The sequence below is a fragment of the Colius striatus genome, chromosome 11 (assembly GCF_028858725.1).
Source record: "Colius striatus isolate bColStr4 chromosome 11, bColStr4.1.hap1, whole genome shotgun sequence".
Classification (NCBI taxonomy): domain Eukaryota; kingdom Metazoa; phylum Chordata; class Aves; order Coliiformes; family Coliidae; genus Colius; species Colius striatus.
The window spans coordinates 12,342,142-12,360,334 of NC_084769.1; the positions used below are offsets into that span (position 1 = coordinate 12,342,142).

Here is an 18,193-nt window from a genome sequence, read left to right on the forward strand (position 1 = left end):
TTACTAGAGCAACTTTCACACATTCTGGGATATCCCATTATAATATGCAAATGACAACTGCATATACAGCAGTTACTCCAAAAAACATACAAACGTGTTGCGCTTTTGCACTCAAGGAGTACGCTCATAGCTGGCAGAAGCCTGAGGACACAGGCATGATTTGTGGTGGTTTTTTAAAGAGAGGTGTGGATATGTAACTGTTAGCACCTGCAGTATGCTAGTGAAGGTGAGAGTACTTTAAAAAAACAGATATCTTGTCAGGACTGCTGCATTTGTGAGCAGACGAGATAGAAATCTCTCCAACATATCTTCTGTGTTATTACTACCTCTTCAGAGAGTGGAGGCAAGGATCAGTCTCTTTAAGGTACACATTGAAGGGGGGGAAAAAGAAGTACTGGGCAAGGCCACAGAGTGTAAAATGTCTCAGTGCATGCTGAACACATTTCCAGTGCATTTATCTTTCTCTGGTTCCCCCAGAGTTCCTTTGTCTCCTTAGAGGAAGAAATGAATGTGGAAATTTTAGTTAAAACTAGGAATTAAAAACCAGGAGTATTGCCTATAGCTGCAGTATGGGCAAAAGGTTTGGTGAGATGGGTAATTAGTACAGGATTACTGACCCCTCTGAGTCAGGACTGCCTTTGAGCCCTACTGTTCCCTGTTAGTGAGCTGTTAGATAAGGTTAGGCACATTGTCTTCCTGTTGTCAGGAAGGAAAGCTCTGCCCCCTGGTCAGGGCAGGCAAAGGAATGCCAAGAGGAGAGCAAGGCAAGCTGAGATTCTTCAGCTGTTTCAGAGCACTGCCTGAAGGCTGGACCACAGTGGAGCTGATCCACATCTTCTTCAGCAATAGCAAAACTTCTTATGAACTAGGAGAGGTGTGAGTGGGAATAAAATGAAAGTCTCAGCACAGTTTCTCAGGTGTGATTCCTGAAATGCACAAATGCCCCCCTGGAGCACATACTACCTGCAGATTGAAATTCTGAAGCTTTTGCATGAAATTGCCACCAAATTTAGAATAGTAACAAGCACGAGCTTTTTGGTGAGGTGTTAGGAAAATTACCAGAACGTCACAGAATTATAGAATCTTAAGAGTTGGGAGGGACCTTGAAAGATCATCCAGTGCAACCCATCTGCCAGAGCAGGACCACCTAGAGAAGGTCACACAGGAACTCATCCTTTTGTCGTGTAACTAACCTTTGCCTAGCATGCCAAACTGTATCTAGAACAGCTTACAAAATAATGTTACAAAAGTCACACTAAAGCTATTATCAATAACTAAAAGTGCCAAGTGAGGGTGAAGAGCTGTGAATTGTTGATGGCAGGGGTGGTTATTGAAAATATTCTTGTAAGTCAGCGAGTGGGTTCACAGGTCTTAATTCAGGTGATCACTAATAGTGGGTTTCAGTGTAGCAGTATGATATTGCATTGGATAGTAGGGCTAACTTGTCATGATAGTTTTATTGGGCATTCCTATTGACTTGTTAGCTGCTAAGAACAGGTTTATACCTGTTGAGGGAATGTACTTAGATGATTAGATAGGAAAGAAAGGAATTTTAAATGGGACCCAAGGGCATTGGGTCCTCCGATGTTATGTGAAGAACTTCCTGGTAATGTGGAGAGGCTGTGTGGGAGGTCATGCAGTATCATTTACCAGAGTCCTTCCAAGAATGGTGCATGGGCGCTTTTTAAGTTGCATGGCTCCTTCATGGTTTGGGAACAGGCTGCCCAGAGGGGTTGTGGAGTCTCCTTCCTTGGATGTTTTCAAGACCCGCCTGGACATGTTCCTATGCGACCTTATCTAGGTGGACCTGCTTCTGCAGGGGAGTTGGACTAGATGATCTCTAAAGGTCCCTTCCAACCCTACCATTCTATGATTCTATGATTCATTTGCAAGAATAGGCAACCATGAATGACAAGCCTAATACAGCTGAGATGAAAAATCATGGTTTTTTCTTCTAAAATCATTGAATTCTTATTGTGGGATTGGGACAGAATTGTATATGACATGTTAGGGGATCAGCTGCTGGGTTTATGGAAACCATTTTGCTTGGTTGTACTCATCTCTCACCAAACTGATGACTCATTTCTCCCCAGTACGGAACAAAGTGTGTTTGTTAACTGGGCAGCAGGTGTTTTAATTGGTTCATCTGTCTGACTCCACAGGAGCGTCTCCTGCTCTCTGTACTTCCTCGACATGTTGCCATGGAGATGAAAGCTGACATTAATGCCAAACAGGAAGATATGATGTTTCATAAGATCTACATCCAGAAGCATGACAACGTCAGGTAAGAACAGAAGCCCATCTCCCAGCTTCTGGGGACATGGGACTCTGCCAGTGCTTAGCACTTAACAGCCAGCGATGAAGACAACAGCACATGTAATCCAAAATAAGTGTAAAGATTCTAAAGTATCACCAGCTGACTTCTCAAAGTTTGCTTAGAGGGCAGGAGGAGGATTGCCACATTCCTGCAATGTCTTCCTTTAACAAGCAACTTTAACTGATTTCTTTCCCTAGATTTTTTTTCTCTCTCTTCCTTCCTTTCCTGGAGTGAGTCTCAGTGATTTTGAGGTGGTATACTTGGCTTTAGTTGGTTTTGGCAGTTAGAAGCACATGTAAGATGGCATATAAGTTAAAGATTGTTAATGCTTGGGGTGAATTGCATAGCCTGTCTGAGGTTAAGATTACCTGCAACGGTCTCTGCCAGTTTGGAGTTACAGCAGAGGGTCCGTTAGTGACAGCCCTTGGCACCTGCTCCATCGCCCAGTGATATGTTGCTCCTTGGTCTACTTGAATGAGCAGAAGAAATTGATGTCCAGCCTCTGGCAAGTCATGCAGAATCAAACCAAGTCTGTGTCGCTGGGGTAGTCCAGACTCATGAGCTTCACCAGGTTGCCACTGTCCCCTTCCCAGGGAAGGGGAAATAAAGTAGTAGTTTAGTTGCTTGATATGTTTACGGGCTGCAGTTACAAAGTTAAGTTTAACGTTTTCCTCTCTTGTTGTACCTGATCTTTGAGGATCACTTATTTGTCCTCTAAGCCAGATCCTGGAACTGTGTAACTTCTGAGAAATACTTCTCCTGAGATACAAGGACTGGGGACAGAGAGCTTCCCTTCTTTCCCTCTCCATCTCCTCTTCCAACAAGAGGTTTTCCTGTAAACTGCTTGCTCAGCCTTCTCTCTTATGTAGCTTTCAGTGTGTTGATGACTTCTATTTTCTGATACTTGGTACTCAACCAATAGAAGTGGATTTCTTAGGTCTCTAATATACTGCACCCTGCATAATCTCCAAGAGTTGATGCAGTAACATTCACATTGATTTTAGAAGCATTTGAAGGTATGTCCTTAGCACTGAGAGTAGAAGAGAGAAGTAATGTACAAACAGAAAATCAGGAGGAGGTTGCTCACTGGTGAATGTAGAGTCTGATATAAAACTCACTCAAATCAGGGCAAGTCTGTGCTGGCTTGGATAGACTTCAGTTCAGACCTTCATATTTTTGGTTGTGACTCAGTAAACAGATAAAGATCCACTAGCAATACTGAGGAAAAAACCATTATCAGATATCAAAGGCAATAGTGATTCAGTGATGAAAAATAAATATACATATGCTGATGAAAGTGAGTGTAAGAGGACATCCAGAGAGCCCTCGGACAGTGTGTGTTTGAGTAGATTAGGTTTTGTGTCTTTACGTCCATTGTTTCCTTAATGGCACTGAGCTTGTTCAAGAAGGTGTGTAAATTTTTTTCTGGTAGATGCCATTTGTGAATTCTCTTAATAGAGAAATTACTTTTCTCCAGCTCTCAAAGGTCAGCTTGTTACTCAAACAGAATGCAATTCATTACATATGACATGAGACTAGTCAGATTGGTATTATAATCTTTCACATCAATTCCAGATGTCATTATTTGCAGGTCTGAAAGTTGTTCAGTAGCCAGATCCTAGTAAAGGTGATTATCTCTTTAGGATGATACTTATTTGAAATTTTAACTATAGCACTAAATAAAAAAAATAAATAGACATTAAATCAACTTATAAAATGAACAATTTTAAAGGGAGAGAAGAATGTGATGGAACAAAATGATTGAACAAAATAGCTGGTATGGACACATGGAGATAGAACAGAAAATAACACATGACCCAGCATATAAAAGGAGAAAAGTTTGCTATGATTTTCAGTTGTGGCTGGGAAGTAACATGAAAGGTGCAACGTATACATAAATGCAAATATGCACCAATCTGGACTGTCCTCGTGGGTAGCTAACAAGAAGCTTTCAAACATTTAACTTCCACATCTTTCATATTTACTGAATGATACCAACATTTATGCAATAGATTACCTTCTGCAGCCCAAAAGTAATTTAGCTTTGTTCCTCATGGTAATGAGTGTTTAGCAATTGGGTGCTGTCTCCAATGCAAAGGGAGGCTGAGGTCTCAAATGATCTTGCATGGTATCTTCTTTTAAGTACGGATTTTGTTGTCTGTGCCTATGAGGTCCTAAATCAAACCCCACTGAGACCATGGAAAAGGCTGGAAAAGAGAAATAAGAAATAGGAATAAAATAGTGTATGCACTGAGAGCAAATAGAAGGTAACTTGGGAACATCTCATCTTCATATACTTTAGGGAAATGAATAACTAAGTACGAATATTGAAAAAAAGGAAACATGATTTGGAACAAATGACTCATTTCACACTAGGAGTTCAGCATGAAGCTTTTGCTCTTGCCTGGGTGCACTGAAACCACCCCTAGTGGGAATGACTGCAGATGATTTGGAAGCGTTTATGTGCATGCAGAAACACACTGGTGGTGAGGGATAGCATCTCAATGTGGATTAATGAACTGGTTGAGTAAAAGCAAGCACGCTTTTTACTTTTCATAGGGAAATGCTCAAGGGAAGGCTTTTGAGATGAAAACACTCCAAGCAATTTTGTTTTGGTTTTGTCACTATTAAAAAATGTCACAAGATCTAAGTTTTTATGAGCTAAAGGTTATTGTGTCAAGGCAATTGAGAAGTATGTGAAGTCTGTGTAAGGGTGCTGTGCCCAACCATTGAATCTGGCTTCCTGTTGATGATTTGTGAGCAAGAGCATTTCCTCTGCAGTTTGTAGAAGTGGGAAAGTTTGTGTGTCTGCCCAGAGGTGCTCCTCCATCAGCTGTATGCAGCAATTCTCTTTTCCCAGGCTCCCGACTTAGTTAAAAAGGTAGATTATAAATGAAAGTATAAAGGATAGGCATTTTCATTAGCTATTGATTCAAAAGTTTGGTTGCCAGCATAATGCCCAGAGCTTGAGATCTTAATTTTTGCTGGATTTTCACAGTCAATGCGGAAATAATGAGCCCTCACTGACACTGATGGTTTCCAGCCAGCCGGATTTAGCTTTGTCCCTTTGAACTCGGAAGGTGCAAGAGCACAGCCTCGTACACGTCTCCTGTTTTGACTTTTTGTGGAAGTGGTTTAAAAAATTGTATTCAAGACAAGATTAAATATTTTAATTTTCAGGGATGATTTGGTCTGGGCTTTTGGGATCACCTCTAATTTTAATTAAAAAACAAACCCAAATCACTCTAACCAACAGAAAACCTTACTCTAAAATTATGTGAAGTTACTTGCGAGGGGAATGTTCTGTTTTAGAATGAGTCCTTAAATGAGCAGTTCTGCTGTGATATGCTTCAGTTTAGATATTAAGTGACGTGCTTTTTTTCTTTTTAAAAAGTCACATGAGTCTATTTTTCTTTTTCTTTCTTTTAAAGATAAAAATAAGTCCATTTAAAACATAGGTAGAAAAGACATCTTCCTCAGTTGGCAGTAACAGGTCTGTAAAATACAGCCACGATCCTTTAACAAGCAGCAGTTCTGCCATGATATTGCTTATTATGGCACTCTTAGAGAGTGGGCTACCTCTCTCTGTTCAGGGAAATATGACATTGTTATGCAAAATGCAGTCATCTTTCTGACCTGAATGGGTAAAGGCAAATCTTTATAGAGCCTTATCAGGACTTCCTGTGAATGAGTTCATAATCTCCTGCTTATTGTTATGGAAAGTAAAGTTCAGAGACTAATTTATCCACAATGAAAATATAATTTCCTGTCAATTTTTTGGCAGCAAAATTTGTTTCAGGGTTATGTTCTTTTGAAGAATTTAGGGTGATGATGAAACTAAGATGAAGAGTTTTGGGGTTAATGCATACTTTTCATGAAAAAGAACAGAAAATTTAACAGAGGACAAAACTGTTTCCTGTCCTGATTTATTGGATGAGAATTAACTTTGAGAAATCCAGAACCTCAGAGTGTGAACTGACCTTTCCCACATATGTGTGTGTGTTAAATATAAAGTCTATTGTCAAATGCAATCAGGAAAGGAGTTCCCAAGACTATGCAAGTAATTTGGGGTAAACAACAAGGTGAATTATGTAACTAAATTGCTTCATGTTATCATGAATGAGATTGTCTGATAGACAAACCCTAAAATACACATAGATAATATTGTTTATCTATCATGCTTCCCAGAATTTTAAATGTTTTACATTACTATTGCTATTTATAATATCTTGCTGCAGAGATAATGGCTTTAATGTTATCTAGGTTTGGCCAAATATAGTAATCTCTGTGCTATAAAAAGAGGTTTGAAGTCCTCTGTGAAGGGATAAAGGTTGGCTTTGTCATTGAAATTCCTTTGATGAGCTGTTTCAAGAAGCTTATTTTAGGGCTGGCATCCAAGCATGGTGAAAGTGACAGTTTCCTCTCCCCTTCACATGATTCTTATGAATCATGTACTCAGCAACATTAACCTGACCTCAGAGTTTTTTAAACATCTTGACAATTTGAACTAAACCATTTTCAGAAATGAAACAGTCCATTTGCTTTCAGCTTTGTAAATCAAAACCATTTTTAACTATTTTCTGGTTTAATTACATTTTAACACCAAAAATTCTCCCCTTTAAAATCACCAAATAGTTGCACTTTGGCTAAGAGTCAGGACATTCAGACCAGCCTTGTTAACTTAAACTCTTTGCCTTATAGGCATTGGGATGCTTAATTAATCACGCAATGTATTGAATTCTTGGATTGCAAAGTGCTCTGTAATTGTGTGCTATGAAATTTGTGAAAATTTCAACTAAGCAAATACCTTTTTACGTCTTCCTTCCACTGTCCTTGCACACAGGACACCTAGTCTTAATGTTTCTTGGTATTAATGGACTTACCATCATCAGTAGTAGTACAAAACTGAGTTCTGATCACAGCTGGTAGAAGGGCTCCCAGGATATAGCACTGTGGCTTGCCAAAGCAACCTGCTGCTTAGTGGTATATTCTTGTTGGTGACTCTAGGCATGAGGCTGTTATTTCTGGCTTGCTAACAGTGCCTTTTGAAATGCTAAATGGGTTTATAATGAGACATACCCTACCAAGTCAGAGGCTTGGAGGTAGTTGTACCAATGGGATGGGTTTGTTTAGGAGCTCATCGCCATTCTGTTTTCATGCTTTTTCATGAGAGGTTGCTGAAGCTAAGCAGAAACTGGTTTAGTTTTACCACCTCTAATAAATAAAACTATAGTATGGCATCTATAAATTTCTGACAGTTCTTCCATGGATATTTTCAACGATTTCCCATATCACTTGTCTCAGCCAAAGTTTATGTAGCTTGAATTTCTTTGGAAGGCCTCATTGCCAGGAAAGGGCAGGAGCAGTAACTGGTTTTAACATTTACTGTATAATCTATCTCCATCCTTGTCCTTTCTCCTTTTTGGTGAGAAATGGAATGAAAATTGATGGTTTATGTTTGAAGATGAAGCAAAGCAGCTTTAAGCAGGAGGGAGCCTAATAGCACATTTTATCCATGTCTTGCTTCTTGGTGTTGCTCTCCCCACCAGCCCGTGAACTTTTATCACCTCCTCATGTGATTCACGGATCAGTTTGTTGTTTCTCTAAGTCTGACTCCTTATGCCTACAAGCAGTAGAAGATTGTTTTGGCAGGTAGGTGTGGGTTTCATGTGGGTTCAGGGGCCCCCTGCATTTAATTGCTGTAACTTCTAGTTGAGGCTGTAGGCTGAGAAAAGTGAGTAGGAGGGAAATGATCAGCCTTCCCACACCTTTCCCCAAATGACAGCAGTGAATTTTATCTACAGGAGAACTTTTCAGTTTCCCCGTCAAGAGCCAGCTCCTGGGAACTTCACCTGTGTCTGCCTGGAGTGAATCTTGGCTTTTCAATTCTCCAGAAAAAAAAAATAATGACTTTTTTTTTAATTAGCAATAATTTTTAGGAAGTATGGGAGTAGGGTCTCACCCATGAGTGAAGATTAATTACTTAGCTCTTCCTACCACTAATCACTTGGCTTTTCCTAGCCAATGTGGTGTTTTTGAGAGGAAAAATCAGCTTCTTTTGGAGAAAGGCCTTCAAGCTAAAATCCATGTGTAAAGGAAATTGCTTATTTTGCAGCCATCCTTACAGCTGAAGTTGACATCAACTGAGTACACAATAAGTCTGGCTGTTAACATTAGCAGGGGAGTGTTTCAGCCCAGAATCATTCCCTCTTTACAATACATGTAAATGATTTGATCTTGAAAACTTTCAAGCCAAAGAATGGAGCAGGTTTATATGTTTTATCAAGTCCACCTCTTCGTACATATGCACAGCAAGCTTTACAAAGAACAAATGCACACTGTTTAAGTATTTATCTGCTTTCTTTTTGAAGTGGAAAGATATTGTGATCTTGATCCCTACTGGGAACTCCTGGTGTCTTCAGGGGCATGAGAGAGCCTTGTACTCTGTGAAGAAGAAAACAGATAAATAACTGGCTGCAAGGCACCCCGCTGGATGCATTACTTAAACACGTGTGTTGTAATAAAGATAACATCCCAAATGTGCAGCGTGCCAGGTGACTGCAGATCTGCAGCCACCAGCAAGCCATCAGCAATTAGGAAGAGCCTGTGATGTATAATTCACACCCTGCTATTCTGAGTTTACACAAAGGCCTGTAAAGTTCACAGGGTGATGAATTGAAGAGTGTTAGATGCCTTAATGATGAAATACTGTGAATAGTAATTTGGAGAGAATAATGGAAGTGCCTGCAGAAGTTTACAGAGCAGTATTGTAACTAATCAAGGTTATTTGGGTTCTCTTTTTTCTTCAAAAGTACTAAAAAGAAATTATTTTTTTAAATAAAAATGCATCTATGACTGCTGATTGGCCTCAGAGAACACACAAATCAAACTTATAGTAAAAAAATGCATCAAGTTATGTTTATTAAACTAATCTACCCCTGGTCTTCTGTATTCTGGAGTAACCTTGACAAGAAAAAATGAGTCTTCTCTGACGAAAACTTTACTTTTGTAAAGATTTGCATGTACAGGCTTGCTTTCCTCTTGTAAAGGCTTGGTTAAATTTCAGATAATGAACTACTTTGTCATGTAGTTAACATGCAAAGTGGTTGTAAGAACATTGAGTTTATATAACATTTGAAGAGGTTCTTGTTAAAATCATCCTACCTTTTTACTTCCTCCATAGACTAAAATGACTAAAAGTGAAAATCAGTTCAACTTTTTGTTCTGTAACGCACTGAACTTTTCAACACTACTTAAAGTCCTCTTACAGAAGCCATCAAACAGAGGCACAGCTTTGGATGGATTAACTTCTCTTGTCTTATACTATATTTATATCCCTCAACAATTGTTGCTAATTTGTGCATCTGCTCTTACTGATTTATATATAATTTTGACATTGGATAAATGGTGATAAAGAGACAAAAGCTGAAACCAATTAGTGGAGAAGAGCTCTTGAGTGGTCTGGTATCCTATGATTCGTTAGTGCATTTCTAACTTGAGCCAATGTCCTCCAGTAACTGAAGGTCATGGTGTATTTTTTAAACTTCCTCTTTTTTATTAATTTTGCTTGATACTAAGTGATTAGAAACTTAGAGAGAGGCTGGTACTGACTCTACAGCCTTCATAATTCTATAAACAGTGTAGTGTTTCTATAAGAAACTAGGCTAAGAACAGGTCGCTTCAGAAACAGAGCTAACAGAAATGAGAAGCAACAGCAAAGGAGACAAAAGACCAAAGAGATGAGATGAATTTCATCACGTGCACAGTGGTGGTAGAATGACAGAGGTTCTCTTTTTAGAAAATTGAGTTTTTTCTGTGTCCATTTATGTTTCTGTTGCAAGGCCCTAGGAAGATGGACACAGTATTACATGGTGGAAATAAGGATTTCTAAAGCCATGTAAGTTATGAGGACTGGAAAGTTTAAAAATCATTTTCAGAAACTGAAAAGAAGTGTGTGTGTGTGTGAGATACACTTTAAAAGCAAACACAGTACAGGAATATAGTATTATGTTCCCTGATACCAAGGCCAGCAGGGATCTTTGCCTGTGATTGCTGTGTGTGTGTTTGGCAAATATCTGAGGCTCTCAAAGGCACTGAGAAATTCTAAGGATCTTCCTGATTAGTTACCATGTCCCTGTTTCAGCCAAGCTCTTAAATGAACCTCTTAAATTTATAGGAAGATCACCAGGCTTTGAAATCAGCTCACTCCAGTTCTAGAGAGCTCACCCACAAACCCAAAAACTTAGTGCAGCAGCCGCTTGTGAGTAACAGAATCACAGAATGGTAGGGGTTGGAAGGGACCTTTAGAGGTCATCCAGTCTAACACTCCTGCTAAAGGAGATTCCCCTCAATCAGGTCGCACAGGAACGTGTCCAGATGGGTTTGGAAACCTCCAGAGAAGGAGCCTCTACACCCTCCCTGGGCAGCCTGTGCCAGGGCTCTCTCACCTCAACAGTGAAAGAGTTTTTCCTTAAGTTTAAATGGAACTTCTTGTGTTCCAGCTTTTTTCCATTACCCCTTGTCCTGTCACTGGATACATCCAGTGAAATTTGGATCTGTGTGACTATCAGCAAAGTATTGTCTCCTAAGCTCCTCTTGCAGAGATCTCCCCGGTAAGTGGCTTGAAGAAGGATGGATGGCCATCACTTTGTTCATGTAAGACCATGTAAATGCCTGCTTGTCCCCATCAGGAGCTGTGCAGAGCATCTGGAAGTGCAACTTGCACATGGAGAGAACGGTTGAACGTGTGAGGCAGTGTGGAATTTTTCCAGCAGAGGGTTATTAGTGGCAGATTGTTGATCTACCATGACAGCTCATTTGTTTGTGAGTTTTTTGTTATTGGTGGTTTGGTGGCTTTTTTTACTTTAAACGTGATTCTTTGCAGAGTCTGGTAATACATTGGCTCCGTTTCTTACTCATTGTGGGGAACGTCTTGTTAATAGGAGGTTACTAGGACAACCCTCCTTCTTCTGACAACTACTTAATTTCTGTTATCTCCAAGGCTTGGCAGACCAATACATCAGTGCTGAATGCAGTAGCAATTTGGAGAGATGCAATTTCTGAGGGATCCTGGACATGAAGGAAATGAGAGAGCTGTGTCACAGAGCTGATGGGATTTTTGTGGGCAGAGGGTAGGCAAAAAAAAAAAAGGGAAAAACCAAAGACCCCTGAAAAGCAAAGAGAAAATTTAACAATTGATAATAATAACTGGAGGAAAGGAGAGAATGGAAAACAGGTGTATACCATTTTAAACAGTGGACTGTTACATGCCATAGCAGTTCTGATGGGACTGTACACACCAATGCACTGCTGCTTTCTGCTGTGTCTATTTCTAAAGAACGAGCTAATAAGAGTCAACTTGTAGAACAAGGCAAACAAAACTTTGGCTTCTGCTTGAGGTAACTTGAGCAACTCTAGTTACAGATCAGACTTCAACAGAATCCAAATGCTGATCCATGAAAGTATAATTACTCTGTTTCATTTGGAACCTTTTGTTCTACATTGCATTCAAAGCTACTGTAAGCCCCTTTGTGAGATTCTTTTTCTTTCCAAGCAAGAGAGAAAGGGCCTTTTGATTTAATAGTTCTACTTTGTTTCAATTAAAAAGGAGAAAAACCCCATGTCATCCTTGCCTTTTTCTTCCTTAAGCATCTTCCCTTCTGCAGAATAGTGGTCAGCATGTCACAGTTTAGGATAGGTCTAACGTAGAGACAAAGTTGTGTTCCAGAATGTAAAGTTATTTTTAAGCTCCAGTACTCTATCTTTTTCAGCTCTAAACTGAATAAAATTTTGTTATTGAAATTGGAAGAGATTACAAATTTCTTGCAAAGCTCAGAAACCTTGAAATTGCAGATATATCTTACCTACTGACTTCCTTTTCCTTGTGGGTGTGTAATGGTGGAAAGAATAAATTGAACATGGTATATTCTTTGAAAGCTTAAAAACAAATGAAGAAAAAGACAGAAAATAGTATTGCAGAACAACTGTACAAAACTAAAAATGTGGTTAGGAATTAAAAGTGTGATTTTTTTTGGGGGGGGGGATACTTTGATTCTGAGACCAGCATAGGGGGGTGAAAATACTTGTTCATGCACTAGAAAATTACACGGCTGCTGAGAATCAACCAGGGCTATAGTTTTGTAATGCAGAAGCCCAATATGACTTCATGAGCATTTCTCAGATTAGTGTATTTCACTTAAATACATGCATTCACCATCTTGTTTAAATGTCTTTTGTGTATTGTTTAATCTCTTCTTAGGTTATTTTACCTACAGATTCAAGGATATTTTCTAGGGGAGGATCATGAAAGTTGTATTTTGTTGCTCTGTCATGTCCCACAGCCTCTTACTTTTCCATTATGTGTAACAGACACAGCACTTATTGTGTTACTAATAACTGAACAGTTCTAAGTCATCTTGCTGGATGATGGGCACTGCTTTGAAACATCTGGCATTTTTCATGCCTTACACTCACAAAATCTTGTGTAAATACCCACTGCTACCAGTCAACCTCACAGTGGAGGTTAGGGCTAGGGAATGACATTGATGTCTTTAATTTGACTTGGTAGTGAGGCTGATTAAAGCTTGGAGATGCCTGCCTCCCATTACAGAAACATCCTAATGACTAGAGCTTGAAGGCTCTGCCCTGGCAGCACTGCAGAGGAGTTGTTGTGCAGAAGGAACAAACAGGGAGTGCACACACATGCGCTCTTTGTGCTGAGGACTTCTCCTGACTGCTGGCTGTATCTGCAGGGGGAATTAGTGCTATGTTTCCACTGGGCTGCCACACCAAACAGTCATCTTTGTGTTCCTCACTAAAATGAAAACCCAGAGAAATCAATGAAGTCAGTTAACGTTCCAGGTAGCAGAAGGTAAAACATACAGAGGTAGAGAAGATCTGTAGAGACACGAGTGATGAGGCATGCCATGCTTCTCATCCAGGAGCATAGGGGCTCAACCCACATACCAGTGTAGGTTATCCAGATTCAGTTTTCCTATGTGCCAGAGGGCATGTGAGGCCACATCTCCTAGGAGAGGCCCTAACCAAAGAAGGCATCCTCATTCTCTTTTGTTAACTGTGTTTCATTTTTTTTTGTATAAAAGGCTCCGACCCTGGAGCAGCGACTTGAATCCCACTGTCCCATGTCACACAGTGTGCCGTAATCAGCAGGGCAGAGCAGGGTGCTTGCTGCCTCTGCCTCTAATTATTCCAAGTATTTTATATGTAATGAGCAGCTGCAGCAGGAGATCCTGAGGGCACTCCCGTTCCCAATCCAAAATAGCTCATTGTCCAGTTCAAGCTGCATTGAGGCAGAGGAAAAATCAGATCCATGTTTTCTCACTTCTCAAGCAAAAAAACCCCTGTCTTGATAGACAGTTTCCTTGCTTGCATTATCACTGCATTTATTTATACATAGCATGCTTTTGCAGAATACTAGGAAATCAAGGATACAAATTTCTATGTACAGTTCCATTCCTTAAACATGTGCCAATCTGTTGTGATGGACCAGTGGCATTTTAGCTCTTAGGAGTATGGACTCCTAGTAAAGATTTGGCTACAGTCATGCATCGGGGAGTATGGCTGTGATAGGGATGTTATTACATGCTGGACACATATCCTTTTTTATTATAGATGCTGGCTTAGTCTGAGCCCTGTCTGCATGTTTTAATTTACAAACAAATGAAAAAGCCCCAAAATCCCAGTCAAGTATTTCTGTAAGATGCTATCATGAGAAGTGAAATTTTTTCTGCTGTGTTTTATAGTCTCAGTGATCTTTGATTAACCACAGCATGTTTGAAGTAACCAAGAGAGGAAGAGGCCAGTGGGATCCTAGGGATGTTTTTCAGCCTTTGGCTGCTGTTAATTTTTTTCTGGTTGTGTTTGTAAGGGTTCTGGTGACTGGCTGTTGTCAGCAGGATTGGTTTTTAGTTGCATAAGGAGAAAACAGTATCAGTCTCACTCTTCCACAGTGAGTGGCTTTCAAGTTAAGCCATGGTTGCTGTTATTGTGCTCTTACTGTGACACTATAAATAAAGTTATTAACAGCAATATGTAAATGGGTTTCTATTTTTGTTCCCTGCATTGTTTGCAAAATCTAGGGCAGTTATTCAGTAAGAATCATCTGCTATTTAGCACTGAGCCTCCTAGCATTTGATGCTGTGTGGGCTGCTGCCTTTTTTTCCCCCCCTTCTTTCTTTCTTTCTTTGCACTGTCTCTTAGAATCCAGCTCCTTTGCAAGTTTGTTTGTTGTGGTATATAAGAAATAGAGTAGCTGTGCTAAGCATTTTCAGGCTTCCAGAGAGTGGCTTGGTACTTAAGAACAGAGAATCTTCTCTTGATATCTGAGCTATAGAAGCATTAAAAATGGCTACACAGACATCAAATACCACAGCTGCTGTTTGCCTTAGTGCACCTCTTGCAAATTCCAGTTTGTCCAAAGATCTTTAGGGTTTTTGTTTTCTCCATTACTTCTCCATTACTCCAGATCTGCCTGATAGCCTGGGGCCCTCTTCACCCTGCAAACTTGTACCTTGTTAGTTCATGCAGTTGCAGTACAGCTCCCCAAGGGAGAGCAAGGATATGTTGTTTCAGAAACACCTGGCTACAGCCATGGCTACTTCTACCTAAAAGGGCAAATGATTCTAATCCAAAGCATCTCTTTAGAAACGAGAATGTGTTTGTGCTACAGAGAGTAGCTCTGTTGCTGGTAACATTTATACTCCCTTAGACATTTCACATGAGAAAGTTTGTTTAAACTTCTTCCTCCTCTGCAAGTGAATTTAGCTCTGGTTTCCCCAAATGCCCTATGGGGAAAGTCCCAACCTGTTTGTCCTGTGACTCATTAGCCACAATTTTATTGCCAGCTGTGTTAGCTTTCAGATGGGCATGTGTCTTCCGTGGCACTTTAATTCCACTTCATGCAGCTTTGTGAAAGGCCACCGTAATATTGGGACACCAGCAAGCTGTGTCTCCAGTCAGTTTGATGGTGTTTTATGGTACAGAAGTGTTTTGGATTTGTGACACCCACTGTTCTGAACTGAACTGAACTCATCCTTTCAAATGCCAGACACTACATTTATTTTTTTTTAATCTTCAAGCCAAAATTGCTGCTACTGTAGTAGCATAGAAAATAAGCAGAAATCAACTAGACTGATCTGGCATAGACATAGATGTGACATACTGACTTTCCTCTTGTTTTTATATTCTGAGACACACTACCATAATACATATATTTTAAGTAGTCTCTAAAGTGGCTTTCTATGCTGTAGAAAAGGTCTCATCAGATTCTATTGATTTTATTGGTATTAGTTCACTGGTAAACTAATAACTGCTTACAGGGTCTTCATTTGGAGATGATATTTTGTGATTATTAAGAGTAGCAAGCAAATGGCTTAGTGAAATGTCTTAATGCATTAAGACAGAAATTGAATTTTCCAGTGGAAAATGCAAGAGAAAAAACATTTCTTTCTACACAGATCTATTATTCTGGTGGTGCCAATTACAGTAATTCTTTAGAAATCAAGTTAAAATTATATGCCTGCTTCATTATGAGAAGAAACCACTTTTGTGCTTTGCCATGGTTTTCTCATATGACCCTAAGACCTTTTTAATATTTTCCTTGTATACCATAGTGCTGTCTCTGTAACAGTGTGATGTTGCTCTTATATCACCAATGACATTTTAACAATTGTTTACTCCCAGTTTGAAGACCTCATAATGCTCAAGAAGCTAGAGATGCCATGGTTCATTTTATAAAGACAGACATTTGAGACAGACAGATAAGTAACTGGTCACAGAGTCAAATGATGGGCTGTCCAAGATTAGACTCAAGTTGTCTTGATAGCTAGTATCTTGACCAGCATAATAAAATAAAAGCAGTGTAAACATATTCTGATATTATGGCATATCATCTGAATGCCATAAAGTAGATTTAATATTGCTGGCTATCTCTGAAATAATGGACACGTGCAAAGTATTTGGAATATGAGGTATACTAGGGGCTGAAGAGGTGCATAGAATTTAGTATTCCCTGTTCAAGGATGATCTTTGCATAGAAATATTCATTTGGGGAGCTCACCTATACTGCCTTCTAAGGATAAGTGTTGTTACTGCTGATATTGATCACATAGAATTTCATTATATTGTTTCTCTGTGGCAGCTGCAGTTTTCTGTGTCACCAAAGGGAACCAAAGAAAAATGTCAGCTCAAGTGCCATTGATCAATTGTGATGGTAGATCACATGTTAAAAAGGAAACAAATCGTTTAACATTAAATTGTAGCCCTCATAAAGTTGGGAGCACTGTACTCGTGAGTTGAGGACATCTATTCATTACTAATTCTTATCAGGTAAGGAATATTAATGTAGTGTACAATAACCAGATAACGAGTTCAATTTCCTGCAGGATTTTTTCCTTTTCATTTCATTCTGCAGTTACAGCCAATCTCCTTTCTCACTGAAAACACCATGTGTTTTATCATTAAATTTATTATCATGTTATTTATTAATTAATAACAAGTTGATCCCTCAATGAGCTGTACTATTTTCTTTGGCCAGTCCTTTTAACTTTCAGAATAACTAACAAAGGATTATGTCTTCATTTTAAAGTTCTTCTCCACTGATGTTGCATTCATGTTTCCCAGAAAAGTGGCCATCACAAAGTGTGCACAGTTAAGTTTCTCTGTATTTTTTGAGTCCATTTCTCTTTACAGTTTCATTGGTGTCATTTTAAAACCACAACTTATTGACTACATTTAAAAGTATAGAAATTAGGAGGCAGCAAGTCAACTCATGTTGACTGTTGCAAAAAGGGCAGTAAGACTCACGTTCCCGTTCTTAGGCAGTTTTCCCAGCAAATGGCTGCTTTAGTATTATTGATCCAGTGAGCTCCCAAAAACAAGTGGTAATTGTGTATACAGAACATCCCATCCTTGGCTAATCTCAGTTTATCCATGAAACAGTCTGCATATTCTGGTACCAACTCTCCTTGGGAAACAGTTGCTCCTTAATGTTTTAAATGATGATATTTATATACTAATGTAATGTTTTCATTACGTAGTGACTTTCCAGAGGGAGAACCCTGACTTAACGAAATTGCAGAGTAAATAAATCACAAAAGGACAGGACACTGGAGAAGCTAGTGAAGCGAGTGAGGAAGAAGTAAGGCTAGGTTGGAATGACCACTGCATGCAGAATTACTGCAGCTTTTTGGGTAGGGAGTACAAAAGCATCATTGTTTGACTGAATATCAGTGATACCAGGGAAGAACAAACCACATGCAGTTTGCACAGCTATGAAAACCTGATTCTTTCACCATCAAATACCAACCTAAACAATATATAACAGAAAGCATCACAAACTTGATTGGATGTGACTTAATCTGTATCCTATGTACCTGACTCAGGATATACACGTGAAACTCTTAATTGTCTGTACCAATATTTATTACTCTGTTGTCTTCTCTGGCAGCCGATTGCTTGCTGGTACACAGCCTCTCTGCAACAGGTTGTCTTTTGTTTTAATACCAAAGTTCTTAGTTGTTTCTCTTTCCTATTGCTCTGCTTTTACAGGTTCAGTCACTTTTGCAAGCCATTCTTTCAAAGGAGGGCAGGAGGCATAGTGCCAGACTGCTACAGCTGTGGTGGAAATGGATAGTCCCTTCTTGCAGAATTTGCTTAGCTCTCTCTTCCTTCTTGTTGGTCTCTGACATGAGAGGTTACTCTAATGCCAAAAACCAGACTGCAAGAATGCTTACAGCAAAAAACATGCCTGAAGTTCAAAAAACAGAAAATAACATGGCTTTTCCTTTTTGTTTTACATGTAATTCTGGATTTAAAACTGTCTTGTGGGACAAATGACATTTCTTTTAGTGTGGGCTG

The 18,193-nt window shown here is 39.4% G+C and overlaps 1 protein-coding gene across 1 annotated transcript in view; it reads left to right on the forward strand.

Annotated features, from left to right (window-relative positions):
• ADCY5 (adenylate cyclase 5) overlaps window positions 1-18,193 on the forward strand; it is a 220,951-nt gene that overhangs the window by 132,660 nt on the left and 70,098 nt on the right. The window contains exon 3 of the mRNA XM_062004889.1: window positions 2,163-2,284. Within this exon, the coding sequence (XP_061860873.1) occupies window positions 2,163-2,284 (122 nt within the window). The remainder of the gene's footprint in view (window positions 1-2,162; window positions 2,285-18,193) is intronic.